Source organism: Rhinopithecus roxellana, chromosome 1 (genome assembly GCF_007565055.1).
Source record: "Rhinopithecus roxellana isolate Shanxi Qingling chromosome 1, ASM756505v1, whole genome shotgun sequence".
In the NCBI taxonomy this organism is placed as follows: Eukaryota; Metazoa; Chordata; class Mammalia; order Primates; family Cercopithecidae; genus Rhinopithecus; species Rhinopithecus roxellana.
Genome location: NC_044549.1, coordinates 157,308,161 through 157,330,220, shown reverse-complemented (window position 1 = coordinate 157,330,220; position 22,060 = coordinate 157,308,161). Strand labels below are relative to the sequence as shown.

Genomic DNA, 22,060 nt, shown 5'->3' with positions numbered 1-22,060 from the left:
TCCTAGCTAACACGGTGAAACCCCATCTCTACAAAAAATAGAAAAATTAGCCGGGCATGATCGTGGGTGCCTGTAGTCCCAGCTACTCGGGAGGCTGAGTCAGGAGAATGGCGTGAACCTGGGAGGCGGAGCTTGCAGTGAGCCAAGATCACACCACTGCACTCCAGCCTGGGCGACAGAGCCAGACTCCATCTTAAGAAAAAAAAAAAAAAGAAAGAAAAAAGAAACAATTTTAAACGTAAATAGAATGACTGTAAATCTAACAGCCATGACAGACCATGTAAAGATTTTGGGAATGAAGATATGCATGATTGGAGAAATAAGATAAACACATTATACCTCTTGAAATAATGGACAGAATCAGTAGTTCCTAGTAGGGAGTTGACTACCCCATCTTCTTCTCCACATGGGCCTGGGGGGCTGGTCTGGCGTTTCCAGTAGTTGCTTCTGAGGCTCCCTCCTCTAGCTAGAAAGCCTTGGGAGGATGTTCATGGACCAGCAAGTAAGTGAGTGGACATTGACTTCATTGGCCAGATGACAGGAATGAAGCTTGTCCACAAGTAGAGAGAAAATTATCACAACCAGATCACTCTCTGATATCAACTTGGTCATATCTGTGTTAGAAACATGTGATATGATGTGTTGTACATCCCAAATAATAATAACAATAACAGCTAATGTATATTGAGCACTATGTGCTACACTCTGCTTTAAGAGTTTTACACATAATAACTCATTAAATCCTCACAACAACCACATGAGGAGATCTGTAGTTCTTACTCCCATTTTACAGGCAGAGGAAACTGAATTAAAGAGAGGTTCAGCAACATCCTCCAAATTCTGGTGGAGCCGGGATTTGAACTTAGGCACTTTGGTTACTGAGCCTGAGTTCTTAGCCACTGTATTATAACACTTGCTTCGTAATGAATCCAGTTTCATTTCCTCTACTTAATGAAACTGCAGAAAGCACAACTCAGTGCCTGGAATTCCATTCCCTGTTATATTTTTATGCATTTAGGAATTGATCCTCTCATTACCACTCTGAGAGAAGCAGTACAGGTGTTCGGGCCCCTAGCACCCAGCCACAGGGCCTGAACACAGTCATACTCAATACATGTTTATTACATGATAAATGAAGCCCAATTTTACTGAGGAAGAAACAGAAACTCAAAGAGGAGGAGCTGATGCTGAACCAAGGCCTTCTGACTCCAAGTCCAGTGTTCTTGCTGCCTGAACTTCAGCTGTGATGTGTACGTGCAGCCTTACCATCCAATGGGAAGAAGAAAATACCAGAATTAAGGTATGGACAGTCCACTATTCGGTGAATAAATAGCTCCATTAAGATTACCCTGAGAGGGCCGGTCATGGTGTCTCACGCCTGTAATCCTAGCACTTTGGGAGGTCAAAGTGGGTGGATCACGAGGTCAGGAGATTGAGACCATCCTGGCTAACACGGTGAAACCCCTTCTCTACTAAAAATACAAAACATTAGCCGGGTGTGGTGGCGGGCACCTGTAGTCCCAGCTACTCGGAAGGCTGAGGCAGGATGACGTGAACCCGGGAGGCAGAGCTTCGAGTGAGCCAAGATCTTGCGACTGCACTTCAGCCTGGGCGACAGAGCAAGACTCTTTATCAAAAAAAAAAAATTATCCTGAGAGTTACATCCAAGGAAATCAAATAGCTACAAGGGTTATATGAAGTAGTCATATGACTACATATATAAATATTAATATTTTTCCAGAATGGAAATAATGTCTTTTTGTTTGTTTGTTTTTGAGACGGACTCTCACTCTGTCACCCAGGCTGGAGTACAGTGGCGCGATCTCGGCTCACTGTAAGCTCCACCTCCCAGGTTCACGCCATTCTCCTGCCTCAGCCTGCTGAATAGCTGGGACTACAGGCACCTGCCACCACGCCCGGCTAATTTTTTGTATTTTTAGTAGAGACAGGCTTTCACCGTGTTACCCAGGATGGTCTCGATCTCCTGACCTCATGATCTGCCCACCTCAGCCTCCCAAAGTGCTGGGATTACAGGCGTGAGCCACCACGCCTGGCCTATTTTATTATTTTATTAAATAGATGCTCTTTCAAAGATTTGCACACAAAATTATAAAGTAAAAACTGAAGGCCAGGTGCAGTGGCTCATGCATATAATCCCAGCACTGTGGGAGGCTGAGATGGGAGGATTGCCCAGAGTTCCAGACCAGCCTGGGCAACCTGGAGAGACTCCATCTCTAAAAAAAGTTTTAAAATAAGCCAGGCACAGTGGCACATGCACCTGTAATCCCAGCTACTCAGGAGGCTGAGCCAGAAGGAATACTTGAGCCCAGAAATTTGAGGCTGCAGTGAGCTATGATTGTGCCACTACACTCCAGCCTGGGTGACAGAGCAAGACCCTGTCAAGAGCCTGTCTCAAAAAAAAAAAAAAAAAAAAAAAAAAACCTAAAAACGTATTTCTAAACCACTGTTAATAATTTATAAAGATATATATATACTTTTATATATGTATGTCCATATTTATGTGTATACACACACACACACTATATATATACACATCTCCTTCCCTTCATCCAGACACTCTTCTATGTGGAGACATAGTTGTATACTATTTTATTAAAAAACAGGTTCATACTATAAAACATATAATACTTTCTAATTTACCTTGTTTACTGAAGAATATAGTATAGCCAATTTCCTTTACAGCTATATAACCATTTGTAACAGTTTCGGAGTATTCCACTGTCTATATGCACCCTCATTTAATCATTCCACTAGTGATGAACACTCATATTTCAAGCTTTTACTATTGTGAGAAATGTTCTTTAAATATCCTTTTACATTAATTATTTCCTTAGAATAAGATCCAATGACTGGGTCAGGCTGCATACACTTATAAATGTGGCTCATGTACTGCAGAATTAATCCCCAGAAAGTCTGAATCAATGTTTACTATGCTGGTTCTGGCTAGATCTAACATGTCGGACCATTGGCTGGATGGACTAGGCTGGCCTTGTTCGGGCTGGGCTGTCTCTCCTCCACAGAATCTCTCATCCTCTAACTGGCCAGCCCAGGCTTGTTCTCATGGCATGGGGAGGGTTCCAAAGAGAGGAAGAAGGAAGGGCATCCTAAAGCCTAGTCTGGGAACTGGTATAATGTCACTTTGCCACATTTCAACTAACAGTGCTAGAAGATGAACATTTATAAGCAAAAAATTGAAAGACCTATACTTCACACTTTATGCAAAAGTCACCTCCAAATGGATCAAAAACCAAAATGTGAAATGTAAAACCATCAGATTTGTGGGGGAAAACATAGGAAAAAGTATTTATAAACTTGGGTTAGGAAAATGGAGCAAACACATGTTGCCTTTTGTGATAAGGGAAGGATGATTAAGAGGACAAAACCAAGGGTTCAGAGAGGGAAGCCAAGAACCCCACAGAAGTATTCCCAGGCCTTGAGACCTAATCAAGGAACTTGCAACATTTGCCTGACTGGCTTTCAAAATTGCCTTGGACCACTGACCACTTTGCACCTCCTGTTTCCCCCTTTTTGAACAAGAATATCTGGAGCAGTTATCCTGTGTCTGCTTTACCATTGTGTTTTGAGTGTGAAGGGGCAGATAGCCCCTCTTTAGTTTCACAGATCAGAGGAACGGCACTTACGGAGCTAAACTTGCTAACCTGAGGAGCGTCTCCTACCTAGACCTGACTTAGATGGTGAGATTGTGGACTTGAAGCTAGTGCAGTAATGGGATGAGACACTGGGGGCCACCAAGGAGTAGGATGAGTGTGTTCTACATGTGGGAGGAATATAAAAAAATTTGTGGCCAGAGGGTAGACTGTAGTGATTTCAAACTATGCCTATAGATTCCTCTTCTTTAGAGGTGAAGCTTAATTCCTCCCCTCTTGAGTGTGGGATGAATTTAATGACTCAATTCTAATGAATACAATATGGCAGAAGTCATGATATATCATATCCAAGATCAGGTTATAAACAGGTGAGTGTTCACTCTCACTCTCTCTTTCTCTTTCTCTCTCCCCCTGTCTTTCTCTCTATCATCAGTCACTCTAGGAAAGCCAGCTGCCATGACATAAGGATATTCAGGCCACCAATGGACAGCCCCGGCAGGAGGCATGAAGGTGTGCCAGCCATTGTGTCAGTCACCTTATAAGCAGATTTTCTGAGACCTGCTAATGGCCATGTGAGTGACCTTGGATGTGGGTTGTCACCAAGCCTTGAGATGACTGCAGCCATGACCCACAGCTTGACTACAACCCATGAGAGACACTGAGCCAGGAACACCCAGCTGAAATGCCTCCAGACCCCTGACCCACAGCGACTGTGAGATAATCAGTGTTTGTTGCCTTCAGCCACGAAGTTTGTGATAATTTGTTTCTTGACAACAGATAACTAATACAGACCTGGAAGCGGATCGCCTCAGTGAAGGTCACACTGCAGTGCTATTGATTTCTAAAGACTCATGTTACGTGAGGAAGCAGCTCAGAAGAGAAAGAAAAGGAGCCAGGCATGGCTCTTCCTCAGGGACACTTGACTTTTAGGGATGTGGCTATAGAATTCTCTTTGGAGGAGTGGAAATGCCTGGACCCTGCGCAGAGGGCTTTATACAGGGCCGTGATGTTGGAGAACTACAGGAACCTGCATTCTGTGGATATCTCTTCCAAATCCATGATGAAGAAGTTCTCGTCAACAGGGCAAGGCAGTACAGAAGTGTTCCACACAGGGACATTGGAAAGACATGAAAGTCATCACATTGGAGATTTTTGCTTCCAGGAAATTGGGAACGATATTCATGACTTTGAGTTTCAGTGGCAAGAAGATGAAAGAAATAGCACAGACAGATATGATCGAAGGCATGCCGGAAACAAGCCTATTAAAGATCGGCTTGGATTAAGCTTTCGTTCACATCTTCCTGAACTCCACATATTTCAGACCAAAGGGAAAGTTGGTAATCAAGTTGAGAAGTCTATCAACGATACTTCCTCGGTTCCAACGTCCCAAAGAATTTCTTCTAGGCCCAAAATCCGTATTTCTAATAACTATGAAAATAATTTCATCCATTCGTCATTACTCACACAAAAACAGGGAGTACACATGAGAGAAAAATGTTTCCAATATAATGAGAGTGTTAGAGCCTTTAATTGTAGCTCACTCATAAGGAAACATCAGATAATCCATTTAGGAGGGAAACAATATAAATGTGATGTGTGTGGCAAGGTCTTTAATCAGAAGCGATACTTTGCATGCCATCATAGATGTCACACTGGCGAGAAACCTTACAAGTGTAATGAATGTGGCAAGGTTTTTAATCAATAGTCAAACCTTGCAAGTCATCATAGACTTCATACTGGAGAGAAACCTTACAAATGTGAAGAATGTGACAAAATTTTTAGTCACAAATCAAATCTTAAAAGACATAGGATAATTCATACTGGAGAGAAACCATACAAATGTAGGATTTCTAACAAGACTTTCAGGCGTGATTCACACCTGGTACAACATACTAGAATTCACACTGGAGAGAAACCTTACAAGTGTAATGAATGTGGCAAAGCCTTTAGTGGGCAGTCAACACTTATTCACCATCAAGCAATCCATAGTGTAGGGAAACTTTATAAATGTAATGGTTGTCACAAAGTCTTCAGTAATGCTACAACCATTGCAAATCATTGGAGAATCCATAATGAAGAGAGATCTTAACAAGTGTAATAAATGTGGCAAATTTTTTAGACATTGTTCATATCTTGCAGTTCATTAGTGAACTCATACTGGAGAGAAAACGTACAAGTGTCATGAGTGTGGCAAGACCTTCAGTCAGACATCATCCCTTGTATGCCATCATAGACTTCATATTGGAGAGAAACCTTACAAGTGTAATGAGTGTGGTAAGACCTTCCGTCACAATTCAGCCCTTGTAATTCATCAGGCAATTCATACTGGAGAGAAACCTTACAAGTGTAATGAATGTGACAGGGTTTTTAATCAACAGGCAACCCTTACACGTCATCATAGACTTCATACTGGAGAGAAACCTTACAAGTGTAATGAATGTGGCAAAGATTTTAATCAACAAGCAAACTTGCACGTCATCACAGACTTCATACTGGAGAGAAACCTTACAAGTGTAATGAATGTGGCAAGGATTTTAATCAACAAGCAACCCTTGCACGTCATCATAGACGTCATACTGGAGAGAAACCTTACAAATGTGAAGAATGTGACAAAGTTTTCGGTAGCAAATCACACCTTGAAACACATAAGGGAATTCATACTGGAGAGAAACCTTACAAGTGTAATGAGTGTGGCAAAGCCTTTAGTGGGCAGTCAACGCTTATTCACCATCAAGCAATCCGTGGTATAGGGAAACTTTACAAATGTAATGATTGTCACAAAGTCTTCAGTAACACTACAACCATTGCAAATCACTGGAGAATCCATAATGGAGAGAGATCTTACAAGTGTAATAAATGTGGCAAATTTTTCAGACATCGTTCAAACCTTGCAGTTCATCAGTGAACTCATACAGGAGAGAAACCTTACAAATGTGATGATTGTGGCGAGGTCTTCAGTCAAGCTTCATCTTATGCTAAACATAGGAGAATTCACACAGGAGAGAAACCTCACAAGTTGATGATTGTGGCAAAGTCTTTACTTCACATTCACACCCATTAGACATCAGAGAATCCATACTGGACAGAAATCTTACAAATGTCATAAGCATGGCAAGGTCTTCAGTCAGAGATCACTCCTAGCGGAACATCAGAAAATTCATTTTTGAGATACTTATTCCAAATGCAATCGGTATAGCAAACCATCAAACATTAATTGACATTAGAGTCAATTCAACATTGACTTGAGTTTGAGTTGATTTGACATTCAGTTCAAGCATTAATTGACATTAAAGTGTTTGTGTTAAGAGGATTGGGCTGGGCAGGGTGGCTCATGCCTGTAATCCTGGCACTTTGGCAGGTCAAGACGGATAGATCACTTGAGATCAGGAGTTTGAGACCAGCCTGGCCAACAGATGTGAGCCACTTTTCCCAGCCTGTTTTTTGTTTCTTTATCAAAAACTGATAGAGATGTTTATGGGTATCGTGTTGAATCTAAATCACATTGGGTTATATAATCATTTAACAATATTAATTTTTCCAATCCATCAATAGGGGTTGTATCTCGGCCGGGCGCGGTGGCTCAAGCCTGTAATCCCAGCACTTTGGGAGGCCGAGATGGGCGGATCACGAGGTCAGGAGATCGAGACCATCCTGGCTAACACGGTGAAACCTCGTCTCTACTAAAAATACAAAAAAAAAAATAGCCCGGCGAGGTGGCGGGCGCCTGTAGTCCCAGCTACTCGGGAGGCTGAGGCAGGAGAATGGCATAAACCCGGGAGGCGGAGCTTGCAGTGAGCTGAGATCCGGCCACTGCACTCCAGCCCGGGCGACAGAGCAAGACTCCGTCTCAAAAAAAAAAAAAAAAAAAAAAAAAATAGGGGTTGTATCTCTATTTTATATATGTTTTTAATAATTTTGATCAATGTTTGTAGATTTTAAGGTACAAACTTATCGCCTTTTTACATTTATTCCTAAGTATTTCTTACTGTAAGTTCTCTAGCAAATGGAAGTGTTTTCTTAATTTTCTTTTAAAATTGTTTAATGTATGGAAATTTAACTAATTTTTGGTGCTGACATTGTATTCTGCAAATACACTGAATGTGTTTATTAGTTCCGGTAGTATTTTGGTTGACTCTTTGTGATTTTCTACACAGCAGATTATGCAATCTACAAACAAATACAATTTTAGTTCTTTCTTTCTGAAAAAAAAACGAACACAGATGTCCACCCTGAAACTTGCCATTTTTTGATCCTTATGTTTTGGGACCCTTCTCACTACTACTGACCAACTTTTCATATCCTGAAGGTATGAAGCAGTGAAAATAAGAGAATTCAAGACAGGTTAAAAAAAATATGCCAGGCCGGGCGCGGTGGCTCACGCCTATAATCCTAGCACTTTGGGAGGCCGAGGTGGGCGGATCACAAGGTCAAGAGATCGAGACCATCCTGGCTAACATGGTGAAACCCCGTCTCTACTAAAAATACAAAAAATTAGCCGGGCGTGGTGGTGGGCACCTGTAGTCCCAGCTATTCGGGATGCTGAGGCAGGAGAATGGCTTGAACCCAGGAGGCAGAGCTTGCAGTGAGCCAAAATCACGCCACTGCACTCCAGCCTGGGCGGCAACGAGACTCTGTCTCAAAAAAAAGCAAAAAATATGCCAGGTGCAGTGGCTCATGCCTGTAATCCCAGCACTTTGGGAGGCTTAGGTGGGTGGATCACTTGAGGTTAGGAGTTCCAGACCAGCCTGCTTAACATGGTGAAACCCTACCTCTACAAAAAATACAAAAACTAGCCAGGCGTAGTGGCATGCACCCGTAGTCCCAGCTACTGGGGAGGCTGAGGCAGGAAAATCACTTGAACCTGGGAGTCAGAGGTTGCAGTGAGCCAAGATCACACCACTGCACTCCAGCCTAGGCAATAGAGCGAGACTCCATCTCAAAAAAAAAAAAAAGATATATCAGTGTTGTGTAGGCAAAAAGTATGGACACATAGAAATATGGAACAGAATAAAGAATCTAGAAATAGTTTCATGTGAATATAGTCAGTTGATTTTGACAGAAGTGTAAAGGCAATTCAATGCAGCTTTTTATATTGGTTTCCTATTGCTACTGTAAAATATTACCATAAACATAGTGGTTATTATAAAACAATACAACTTGATTGTTTTACAGTTCTGGCAGTCAGAAGCCCAAAAATGGGTCTTACATGGTAAAATCAAGGTATCAGTAGAGACAGGTTGTTTCTGGAGGCTCTAGGGGAGAATCTATTCCTTGCCTTTTCCAGCATCTAGAGGCTGCCTACATTCCTCAGTTCCTGGTTCTTGGCCCCTTTCAGCAAGGACATCACTCCAATCTCTGGTTCTGTCATTGCCTCTCCTTCTCTGACTGTGACCCTCTTGCATTTTTCATAAGGACCCTTGTGACTGTGACCCTCTTGCATTTTTCATAAGGACCCTTGTGATTACATTGAGCACGCCTGGATGATCTTTACAACCAGTGATGGAATTGAACATCTATATGCAAAAAACAAACGGACTATGCCAGTAATCGCAGCACTTTGGGAGGCCAAGACAGGAACATCACTTGAGGCTGGGATTTCAAGACCAGCCTGGGCTACATGGCAAGATAACATCTGCCCAGAAAAGTTTTTTAAATAAAAAATTAGCTGGGTGTGGATGGCACGTGCCTGTAGTCCTAGTTACTCAAGAGGCTGAGGCAGGAGTATTGCTTGAGCACAGAAGTTCAAGGCTGCAGTGAGCTGTGATCATGCCACTGCACTCCAGCCCAGGCAGTAGAGCAAGACCCTGTCTCTAAAAAATAAACAAACAATACTGAAAATGTTTACAAAAGATATGGGTGAGGAAATGAAAGGCAAACCAAAGACTGGGGAAAAGATTTGCAAATCATATGTTTGACAAAGGACTTGTTTCCCGCATATTCAAAGAACTCTCAAAATGCAGAAGTAAGAAAATCTTATTTTTTTAATCACAAAAAATGTGAGCATTCACTTCATCAAATAAGATATATAGATGTCTGAAAAAGCACATCAAGAGATGTTCAACATTACTAGTCATTAGGGAAATACAAGTAAAACTACAATGAAATACTGCTACATACCTATTAACAAGACTACTTACGCGCGCACACACACACCAAACTGAGGATACCAAGTGCTGGTGAGGAGGTGGAGTAACTGGAACTCTTACACATTGCTGGTGAGAGTGCAAAATAATAGTCACTTTGGAAGGCAGTTTGACAGTTTGTTTTAAAGTTAAACATACACTTAACAATATGATCTAGTTATCCCACTTCTAGATATTTATACAAATATAATGAAAACCTATGTTTGTACAAAAAAACCTGTATGTGAATGTTTATTGATGCCTCATTCATAATCATCAAAACCTAGAAGCAACCCAAAGATCCCTTAACTGGGGAATGAATTAAAAATGTAAACAAACTATGGTACATTTATACAATAAATGACTACTCAGCAATAAATGAGAATAAACTATTGTTACATGAAATATTGCAAGTGAATCTCACATGCATTATGTTCAGTGAAAGAAGCCAGACTCAACCACACATTATATGATTTCCTTGATAATGACATTCTGGAAAAGGCAAAACTATAGGAACAGAAATGAGATTAGTGATTGCCAAGAGTTAAGAGTGGAGCAAGTGTTTGACTACAAAGAGGTAGCTAGACAGAAATTTTTTTGAAGGTGGGTGGAGTGATGGAACTGTCCTATAACTTACTTATGGCAGTGGTTACAAGAGCTCCAGGCACTCATCGAAACTCATAGACTGTCCACCAAAAATAGTGAAATTTATTAAATGTAAACTTCCAAAACAAATTTTTAAAAAAGAAGAAAAAGGTATATGAGGTCAAATGTCCTGTATGCCTTCATGTTAGAGAATGAGTTCCCTATGTCAGGGATCAAAAGGATGGAAGGATGGATGGATGGATGGATGGATGGATGGATGGATGGATGGATGGATGGATGGATGGTCTGCCAGCCCACCTGCATGCCTGCTGAGAATTTTCAGTGATAGTTCTAAGATCTTTTGGGTAGGTGTGCAGATGTCTTTTCTATACACCTTCTTCAAGTGACAGTAGTGTGAGCATTTGATTAAACCAGACACCAAATCAGAAAATTCTTTATAAATTGAAAGTGTACTACAAACACCAGATATGTTACTGCTGAAGGAAGAAACAATCTAGATATTCATGTGTTTTAAGATTGAGGCTCCTGAAAGGCCATAAACAAGTACCCCAGGTTTTTAAAAAGCCACAGGAAATCCCTGTCAAGAGATGAAGTGGCATGTAGTTAGTATGATCAATGCAGTGCAAAGCCACTGTTAATGACCATCCATGACATCTCCCCTTCATGATTTGCCACCTGACAAAATGCCCTGTGGAGGGCTGGAAATGGAGGATTAATCCAATCTCAGCATTTTTCTGAGAAGGAAAATGAAACTCAGAAAAAGGAGACTCACAAGGTCACACTATGAGCTGGAGGTAGAATTGGGGCTGCCAGTTTCAAGGCAGAATGTTCTTGACTGGATGCCATTTCAATGGCAGTTTTAAGTGGTTTGCAAAATACTAGTCCTTCTGACTTCCCGGCAGGTAAACCCAAATAACCAGAATGGAAGATTACCAAAGTGGACAAAATATTCTAAAGACATAAAAGGGGGGAAAAAAATGCAATGTTCCTGTAAAGAGAAACTTCTGTCCAAAGAAATCTTTTAAATTTAACTGAGAATTGTAACATACTTTTTGTTACAATCTGCCAGAGAGGACTTGATTTCTCTAAACTCTCCCGTGCAAGGGAACAATGATGTGATTGTGGGGTGTTTCACTTTGAGTGTTTCTCAACCTCTAAATATGAGCCATTCTCTGCATCTAAATATGAGCCAACCTATGTGGGATCTGAAGTTTTTTTTAAAATAAATTGCCAGGGGGAGAAGTGGACCTTAAGGCTTTTATCCGCAGATTTAAGAATTGACTTTCCCCAAGTTTAAAAAGAGAAAAGACCACTTACAGAAAATCTCTAATACATCTCTGTACTCCCAGTCCTGGAAAAGAGAATTTCAGAAAGAAGCTGTTGCCAGGTATTGATGTTTCTTTTTGGATCAAACCTAATATTCAAGTCAATTTTTATAGGTTGAAACTATTGAAGAAAGAAAGCAAAAGCCCAAAAAGCAGCAAAAAGATCCCCCTATCAACTCCAGAGAATGCAGAACTTAAAAAAAAAAAATTAAAAAAAAAAAAAACTTGACAAGTATCTTTGGACAGGTAGAAAGTTGAGTTTTGTGAGCACTCCATTCCATATGGTGTGTGGTTGTGAATCTTGGAGAACTAAAGCCAAGCTTCTACCTTTCTTCCCAGAAGGCTCCCCACTCATAATAGGAGAGAAGCCAGAGGAAAGGAAATGATCATGGACATTCATCTTGATGCAAAGGTGGGAGCCTTTATTTATAGATACCGCACGTTTCTTGCAGCTGAATGGCTTGCTTTCTGACAAGACACATTTGAGATCATCATATGCTCAAATTTACTAGCTGACATTATACAGTAAATTATGTCTGACTTTAAAATCATGCCTGATTTATGTGCACAGCAGAGCCCTGTAAGTATGACTATTACAATGTCAATAGGCAGTGTTTAAGTCCTAATAATCTCCCTATGAGCATTTGTGAACATCTTTTTTTTTTTTTTTCCAAGATGGAGTATCACTCTGTCGCCAGGCTAGAGTGCAGTGGTGTGATATCTTGGCTCACTGCAACCTCCGCCTCCCAGGTTCAGGGGATTCTTGTGCCTTAGCCTCCCGAGTAACTGGGATTACAAGCACAAGTCACTACACCCAGCTAATTTTTGTATTTTTAGTAGAGACGGGGTTTCACCATGTTGGCCAGGATGGTCTCTGTCTCCTGACCTCATGATCCGCCCGCTTCGGCCTCCCAAAGTGCTGGGATTACAGGCGTGAGCCACCGCTCCAGGCCAAACATCATTCATTGTTAAAGAGATAAAGTGAGTTAGTGAATTAGCAAATGACAGGCAGAAGAAGGATTTTTGTTTTGTTTTTGTTTTCCATATCAAATAGTCTGCTTACCACAAATTTCATCAAGCAAATATCTGGAGATGGAAGATGGAACAGCTGTGAGTTAGTGCCTCTTCCTTGTCATGGGACAACTTGCCTCTTTGAGCCTCAATGTTTTTGTTTTGTTCTGTTTTTGAGACAGGGTCTCACTCTGTCGCCCAAGCAGGAGTGGGAGTGCATTGGCACAATCCCAACTCACGGCAATCTCAACATCCTGGGTTCAAGCAGTACTCCCACCTTAGCCTCCCGAGTAGCTAGGACTATACAGGTATGCACCACTATGCCCAGCTAATTTTGTTTTATTTTTTTGTAGAGACTGCATCCCACTCTGTTGCCCAGGCTGGTCTCGGACTCCAGAGCTCAAGCAGTCCTCCCACTTCGGCCTCCTGAAGTGCCACAGGTGTGAGCAGCCATGCCCAGCTATAGCCTCGGTGTCTTCATCTGAAAAATAAGATGACAACACCCACTTTGTGGTGCTGTTGTCAGGCTCTAATAAGGTATCTTGAGTTGTATTACTTAGTAAATGGTAAAGTACTATGAAGTGTGAAGGAGTGTTGGGGGGTTTTTTTCCTTGTAGCATTTTTTTTTTTTTGCCCCCGATGAAAGGGAAGAAATGAGGAATGGCTTCAGCATGAAAGTATACTCCCCATCGGCATATCTCACCACTGGCGACTCACCCTTTGAATAAAAACCACTCACAAAATATTCCACGTGAGTGCTGAGTCTGTTGATTTCTTGCTAATAAGGGAGAATTGTTAGTCAGAATTTGAGCAGATGGTTGTCCCCCAGCATCAGGCTTATTTACAATTTAGAAAGGGAACTTCACAACTACTCTATATTAACTTGGGATTGCAGTGATGGAGATACTTCATTCTGTCACTAGCAAAACCCATGATCAAATTCCAGTATCCTTATCTGTCCCTTTCATTGGATCTTTTTCAAGCAATTTGATGGTTACATACCAAATATGGTCCTCTAGTCATTTTAATTCCCCACTTTATAGCTGTTGTTGCCAATTGGCTACGCATCAATTCCGCTCATACTGAGAACTCTGCCCGTTCCCTATCTAGCTGTAGTCTCCTATTCCTACATTTTCCTTATAGACCCACATCTATTGGTTTTTCTGTCCCTACTGAGTTTTTCCCCCTTTGGCTATGGTAGATCTGCACCATTAATGGAGAGTATCCAACTAAGACAGTTCTTTTTCAAATATCTTGGATAAATAAAATTTATCCACTTGTGGGCTCAGAGCAATCATTCACACTTTAGTATAAATGGATATTTAAAATCTATTTAGCTATTTTGCATTCATAAGAACACACAAGATTGAAGATGTGTAAAAGAGAAAAAAGGAGGGACATAATTTACAAATTTCTATCAGCCAGACAGTAATAATCCCCTGAAGAGAGCCTAACCTTTAGTTTTCACTTGGTCCCTCTCTGCTGTTAGCTTGATCAGCTGTCTCCCCTCTGCTGTCTGGAGGGCATCACTGTAACTCCAGGGACAGTTTGCACAAGGGCTGCAGTGGCAATCTCAGGTGTGGCATGTGGCAAAAGTATCAGTCTTTCCTGTCTTGCCAGTCACTCCCCCAGCCTGATTCCCCTATGTCAGTGATGATAACATAGTCCAGATTGTTTTCTTTCTTTTCAATCAATGTGATTATTTATGTTTTGGGAGACTTTTCAGATAAAAATATCAAAATCTTTTTTTTCTTTTTGAGACAAGGTCTCACTCTGTTGCCCAGGCTGGAGTACAATGGCACAATCTCAGCTCACCACAACCTCTGACTCCTGGGTTCAAGCGATTCTCCTGCCTCAGCCTCGTGAGCAGCTGGAATTACAGGCATGCGCCACCATGCCCAGCTAATTTTGTATTTTTAGTAGAGACAGGGTTTCTCCGTGTTTTTTTAGGCTAGTCTCAAACTCCCTACCTCAGGTGATCCGCCTGCCTTGGCCTCCCAGAATGCTGGGATTACAGGCATGAGCCACCACGCCCGGCCTCAAAATCATTTTTAAAAATTCTTTGCCATTCATAAGTTTGGCTTTGGGGTTCAGAAAATATGGCTGCCTCTACTCTGCCCAGATGTCAGGGATCACCCTGTCCAAAGCATGCCCACAGCCTGGGGAAGTGAGCCCTAGAGAGCATCCTGCTTTGTGCTGAAACTCTCTAAACTCTCAGTCAGAGTCATTTTACTGCTGTCACAAAACCGGGCCTGAAATATGAAACTTAAAAAGGTCATTTGATTCCCTCGCCTTAGGTCAGGGCCAAAATGTTCATAAGAGCCTCTTCTAAAACTAATCCCCTTTCACTTTATCTAGTGGTGCAGCCTCAGCTATAACAGAGAGAGGATCTTTGCCACAAAGATAACCAAGCAGTCTGAGTCTCATGGTCCAGTGGTTATCTTTGTTTCTAAGTCAGCCTTCATTTCCTCTTTCTTAGTCATACCAGCTTATTCTATTTGAGGCTGTCTTCCTCTACCTGGTAAATTAATGTTTATTTTCCTGGGTTTTATACAAGTATAAAGCCCTGCTCTCTCCACATAATTTCACTGTGGCATGGTCATGCTGACATGACAGAATGACATGACAGAGTTAGCACTCTAGATAAAAGAGAAAACTAAGATCAGTCATGTTTGGCTTATAATAAGGGCTCAAAGACCAAAGGTCCATTCCAATTAGTGTTTAGGATCAGACTGCCTCCAATTGGTTCTGCTACTTCATAGCTATATGACCTCTCTGGGCCTCAGTCTCCTTAACTGTCACATGACGATCACCTCACCACACCAGTCGGCTTCTGTGAGGGCGAAATGAGATTGTAAGGAGGCCAGCACGCTGAATCCCATATAATCAATGCATCTGTTTGAACCCATCCTTTATCTAACACACTCTAAAAGCATTTCTATAATACCTGTGCAAAATCGCGGGGCTGTCCTCAGCACGGTTTGTCAACCCCTCCTCCTGACGTTTGTTCCTGCCTTTACCATTGTTGACTCCTGCACTGCAATGTGATCTGGCCAGCTCTAGGTAGGTTACACTTCAGTGTCCAAGCCAATTTTGAGAGGGAATAGAAAAAATATTCTGTCTTCTCTGCTCAGCACTCTCCCGCTTCTTCCTGGAACTGTGGTTCACGTGGGAAATACCTTTCTCTTCCATGGCCACAACTGAATACTCTAAGATGTGCAGCTTTCCAAACCAGACATTCCTGGAAATCTTTGGAATGAAGAAAAGACTCTTCTTAACCTGTGGTAACAGCCTTGGGGAAGGGGACTTGGAGCTGTTAGCAGCCATGTTCCTGGCTGTGTGGACAAGGTCAATGTGCTAGGACAGAGAATCAAACTAATAAACAGGCAGAGTTGAGAGATGAGTGAAGGCATCTGGGGATGCTCTTGTCTGTCCACTCTTCCTGAAGCCTAGCTGATCAACCTGTGCTTTATGGCATAAGCTCCCTCATTGTTTCAGGTGGGGTTCTATGCTTGCAACCAAGCAGCGATGCCTAAGATGAGGAGCAAACATTCATTCAACGTGGATGTGTCCCAAGAGAACTTCCCAGTCTCCAGCCCTTCCCTGGCCTACTCCATAAGGCTGGGCTCTATAGTAACCCCTACACTCTTGCTGATCTGTTGGTGTATTCTGTCTGGCATCTCAGTCTATCAATAAAATAATAATCATAGGTATGACTTGAGGGTCTCTAGTACAATAAGCATTTTACATCTATTATTAATCTTCATTGTGCTAAGTTAAAATTTCAAAAGGTAAAATCCTGACTCTCATGCAAATGTGAAATGAACCCATGCCAAGGGTTTTATTCAACTCATTAATTAATAGGGAATCCAGTAAGATGTAAAAACTGGTGCACATAAGAATTTGAATTACAGAGATTTATATTCTCGACCAGAGAAAATTAGTTGGCATTGCTATGAGCAGGAATTGTCACCATCAGTTTTCTATAACGTAATTTCTACTGTTAGTTGTATTTTTTAAAAGGCTAGTCACTGCTTCTCAGCCTTTTGGCTGATAAAAAAAAAAAGCCTAGCCAATGGCAAATCAGTGAAATGTGCACACCCCTGTGGAATCAGATATCCCCAGAGGGTCCCCAGGACAATGGCCCCACTCAATTGAAATAACACCCAGTAATCTCTTTTATCCAATCCCAACTTTTGGACAATTTTTTTCTGACAATTATAGCAACCCTGCAGAAGAGAGATTATTATGCTCAATAAAATATCATCTTCATTTTGAGATGAGGACACTGAGGCGCACAGTAGTAAGACATTCATTTTGCTCACATGATTAATAAATGGCAGGTTAGGGTTCAAACCCAGCTCTGACTCCAGATTCCCAGTTTAAACTGCCCATGTTGGCTAGGTCCTAGGTGCACTTCCTGGCTCATACAAGTCCATCTAGGGGCAAACATGACTCACTCATTCATTTACTCACCCGTTTAACAGAAATTGCTTCTCTCTTTTATCCTGCGTTTTAGGTGCTATGATAAATTGCTGTCCTCACTCAACCAACCCAGGACCACCGGGAACAAAGCCTACTCTGACAGAGCCTACAACGTGATGTTCATTGACACATTGCAGAGACCACACACCGGAAGAACCATAGGGTATCTCCCCAAACAAAGGAAAAGAAAAGAATTACAGTATGGGGCATGGGGAAGAGTGAAATTTAAGCGAAATGTATTTTGACAGACTCAAAGCAAGACAGGTCTAAATGTAACGGTATCAATCCTAAGTCCCGGACTAGGAAGCAGACCCAGGAACGTGATTGCTGGGAAGCAATAAGACTGTTATCCATAGCTGTGGGCTACTGTGTCCAGAAACCCCTCCTCCAAAGCTCTGTCCCTGGGGTTTAAATCAAGGCTGCTTCTCTCTCAGTGACTTAGATCCTCCAGGCAAGGGTGAGATATTTCACTCTAACATCATTTCAAACAGCGATGTTTCTGATAGTCTAGGATTTTAGAGAAAAAAGTTTTCTCAGTGAGTCAGAAGACACTAACTACTCCAAGAAGGGGGTTTTTGTGACCCTTTACCACTACAGCATGCCCCTTGTGAGAAATATTATTTATTGTTAACTTTGAATCTGGTTTTATCTTTTATTCCAGCCTGATGAATGACCAAGGAAGATTTTAATAGTCCAGGCTAGTTTTTACTTTCTCTTGTCTCAATGGGGGTGACAGACAATCAGGTCATTACAACACAGTGGGAGAAGCAGCTATGATGAGGGTTTAATTTAGACTTCATTTAGGTCAGGGAAGACTGTCTGCAGGACGCAGACCTCCCAGCTGGGAAAAGCAGAAGCTGCCCGAACGAAAGTGGGAAGGAGTGTTACAGCACGGTGAGGACTTGGGCAGAGGCACAAGAGTGGGGCACAGGTGGTAAATTGGAGGAATCACAAGTGTCATTGAAGACGAATCAACAGAATGTCTAGAATGCTGGGAAGGACTGCATAACACAGTTAATCAAAACTTACACCAAACTCTTCTCTGGCTAAGGTTAGAAAGCAGTGGTCACCGGGAGTGTGTGTTCTGTGTTCAGGGGAGCGTCATTAGCATGGTCTTCCTATGCATATACACATGAAAGGCAAGTACCCCCCCAGAGGGGAAGTGCTAAGGGGGAGTTCCCCTGAGGTTTCCTAAGGCACCTGGTTTGCAAAGCTGATCCCTGTATGGAAAGTGGAGCCTTTTGTAGACTTGCCCTGAACCATCCCATCCTGTTTCCTGAGAACATTAAGGGAATCAGGCTGGCCTTTAACCAATGCTGAGTTTCAGGAAAGCACAAGAACAACCAAGAAATAAAACTGCCATGAAGAAACGGGGTGTTCCTGAGAACTGGATATACCAGTGGGTGGTATCATTCAAGGTCCTGGGAGGGAACAGACTGCACAGTGAAACAGGATAGTCCTCTTTCTTGTCTCTTCACTGGCCAAAACTGATCAGGAACAGAGGGCAAGTAGGGCAAGGATTTAATTGGTTCAGGTGGACCTGGGCATCGGAGGTCATGTAGCTCTGCAGAGCACTGCAGTGTGTGGTCAGCACTGAGGGTGCCTCTCTTCCCTGGCCAAACCCAGTCAAGAACAGAGGGCAAGGAGGGCTGCCAAGGCTGTCCCTGGAGGTCAGCCTCCAGGACAGGGAGCAAGGTGGAAAAGGGAGAACGGTGGACTTGAAGGGACAAAGTAGGAAGTTCTAGAACAGGGGCTCATGCTAAGGCCTCTTTCTGACTTGTTCACCCTGGCACAGAGGTTTTTCTCCACAAAACAACAGCTGGATTTGGGAAAGTGAGATAAAAGGGGTTGTCACTTACAGCACAGCAGGGAACAGCAGACCCTAGCACTGTGGACCTGGTGTCTTCAACAAACTACCACCTTTGGAGACAGGTGCTAGAAAGCATTTAAAATTACTTACTTACTAGTTTTAACTTATTTAAAATGATTTCTTATTGAATTTAAAATATTAACGAGTGTCCACGTCAACACCCTTTGTTAGAGAAGCAGATCATGTTAGAGTGGCGACAGCCAAGTCTGGAGCCCGAAGCAAGTCTGGAAGGACATGAGTGTCAGATGGAGACTTTATCCTAAGGGCAGTGTGGACCTGGAGGGCCTCCAGCAGGGAGTAGCATGTGGTACTGGCTGCTTTTGCTAGATTATTGCTGTGATAGGCAAACCCGTGCCCCTTCCCTTACATTACCAGGAAGGGTTGCATATTAATTCTGCTGTCACCTGACTCCCTTGCCCAGATGTTAAAGACAACTGTTAAGCACTAGGGATGAAGAGAAGACAAGAAACGGGAGTCAGAAAACGGACAAAAAACAGTACTTGCTTTTCAAGTTTAAGCCTTCAAGATATCGGTTGGAGAACTAGAAAATCTTATTTCCAGGCATCACATTCTTCAGTTCCTCTGCATTTTTGTAAGCTTTGGAGGAATGTATAAACTGGTTTCCAAAAATGTCCTGTGTTTTCTTTCAACAAAACTATCGAACACCTGCTATGTGTCAGGTCCCAAGAGAACAACAGAGAAGAAAACGTGGGCTGCCCGAGAGCCCCTGACAGCCTTGCAGAGCGACAGATGCATGCGCAGTTATTTGCAAGTGTATGGCCGAGCCTCTAAAACAATGCAGGCCATGTTTTAGACCAAATAAAAGGATAGCTAGAATTATTATAGGTGCATAAAATTGAGTATAGTCCTTGTTTCATGGTGCTTATCGTCATCAGCCTGTTTTATTTTTTACAGTTCAATTCCCACTTACGTTTCTCCCCATAGACATCCACTTTGATGGACTTAATAAGTATCCTTGGATAGGTTGGGTTGGCATCTTTATAAAATCATACAGACATGGTGTCACGCCATAGATCTTAATCTGCCGCTTCTTTCACTCAACACTAATTTTTTCATTATTTTAAGTTATGGGGTACATGTGCAGAACGTGCAGGTTTGTTACATAGGTACACGTGTGCCATGGTAGTTTGCAGTACCCTATCAACCTGTCATCTAGGTTTTAAGTCCTGTATGCATTAGGTATTTGTCCTAATGCTCTCCCTCCCCTTGCACCCCACCCCCAACACTAATTTTTAAGATCTACCAATTATGCACACACACATCTAGTTCATAGGGGCCCAACTGCTGGAAAGTATTCCACGGGTTTTATCTATTCCATAGTATTATCCATTGCCTGAGCAGTAAATGCTCAGATGCCTCCAATTGTCCTACTACCACATTAATCTGACATGAATGTAGCATCTGTAGACCTGCCCCTTTATGGACTGTGAGCAAATTTCTCTGGAGCATTTACCCAGGAGTGGGCTAAATAAGTCATGGGGTATATGTGACATCCAGAAGTATTGGCATACTGCTCTCCAGACGCTCAAACTTGGTATTGTCTGCCTCTTTAATGTTTTGGGCCTTTTTTTTTTTTTTTTTTTTTCTGAGACAGAGTCTCACTCTGTTGCCAGGCTGGAGTGCAGAGGCACAATCTTGGCTCACTGCAACCTCTGCCTCCCGGGTTCAAGCAATTCTCCTGCCTCAGCCTCCTGAGTAGCTGGGACTATAGGCATGTGCCGCCACGCGCAGCTCATTTTTTTGTATTTTTAGTAGAGATGGGGTTTCACCGTGTTAGCCAGCATGGTCTCAATCTCCTGACCTTGTGATCCGCCGCCTCAGCCTCCCAAAGTGTTGGGATTACAGGCATGAGCCACCGCACCTCGCCTAATGTTCTTGGCTTTTAAGTTGTGTCTCATTTTACTTTATTATTTTTTATTTTATTTTTTTGAGACAGAATCTCACTCTGTCACCCAGGCTGGAGTGCAGTGGTGCCATCTTGGCTCATTGCAGCCTCTGCGTCCCAGGTTCTAGCAATTCTCCTGCCTCAGCCTCCCAAGTAGCTGCAATTACAGACAAGCACCACCACATCTGGCTAAGTTTTGTATTTTTAATAGAGATGGCATTTCACTATGTTGGCCAGGCTGGTCTCGAACTCCTGACCTCAGGTGATCCCTCCACCTCAGCCTCTCAAAGTGTTGGGATTACAGGCGTGAGCCACCGCACCCCTCCGTCTTGTTTTATTTTGGTATCCAGTGAAGCTGAGCAATGTTAGCCATTTCAATTTCCCCTCGAATATACTTTGTGTATTTTTCTATTGGATTTACTTTAGATATTATTTCTCTTACTTTTTGATGATGTAAAATCTCCCTTTCTGTAAGCCAATTGTCCTCTTTGTCTATTATATCATATTAAAAATGAATTCTTAATTGTGGTGTAATATAATCCATTAAACTTTTTTACCCAATTGTTCGTGGTTTCTGGGTCTTGTAGAAATCCTTCAACCCCACCTCTCTTCTACCCCCCAAAAGATACTCTTCCTACATTTTCCTTTTTTAACTTTATAGTTTTATCTTTCCATGGGATCTTGGTTGATCTGAAATTCAACTTCACACAGAATGAGGTAAGGACCTAATTTTACTTCTCTCCAATAGTGAGGCACTGTTGCTTTTCTCCACTGACTTGTGGTGTCAGCCTCATATATCAAGTTCTCATGTACGCAGCTTTGCTTCTGAGCGCTCTGTTCTGCCCCATTAAGCTATTTACCCACAATCATGTACGATAATGCTTTTGTTGCTGTGGCTTTGCAGTATTTGTTGATATCTGGGAGTCTCGTCGTCCTTCTTGTCTTTCCTTTATGAAAATGAACCTAACTATTCATGGGTATTCCCTCTTCTATAGACTTTTTTTTTTCATTTTCTCATTTCTATTTTTGTAGAGATGGGGTCTCCCTATGTGGCCCAGGCAGATCTCAAACTCCTGGCTTCAAGTAATCCTCCCACCTCACCTCAT

General features: G+C 42.2%; 1 protein-coding gene across 1 annotated transcript; it reads left to right on the top strand.

The window, feature by feature from the left end:
• The first annotated feature begins 225 nt into the window (after window positions 1-225).
• ZNF860 (zinc finger protein 860) lies at window positions 226-7,208 on the top strand. Its single transcript, XM_010354472.2, is given in 8 exon segments — window positions 226-1,300; window positions 4,063-4,505; window positions 4,508-5,715; window positions 5,717-5,992; window positions 6,160-6,310; window positions 6,548-6,643; window positions 6,646-6,681; window positions 6,684-7,208. Coding segments are annotated over 7 exon segments (1,905 nt in total). The 5' UTR covers window positions 226-1,300; window positions 4,063-4,480; the 3' UTR covers window positions 6,797-7,208.
• Window positions 7,209-22,060: the final 14,852 nt, after the last annotated feature.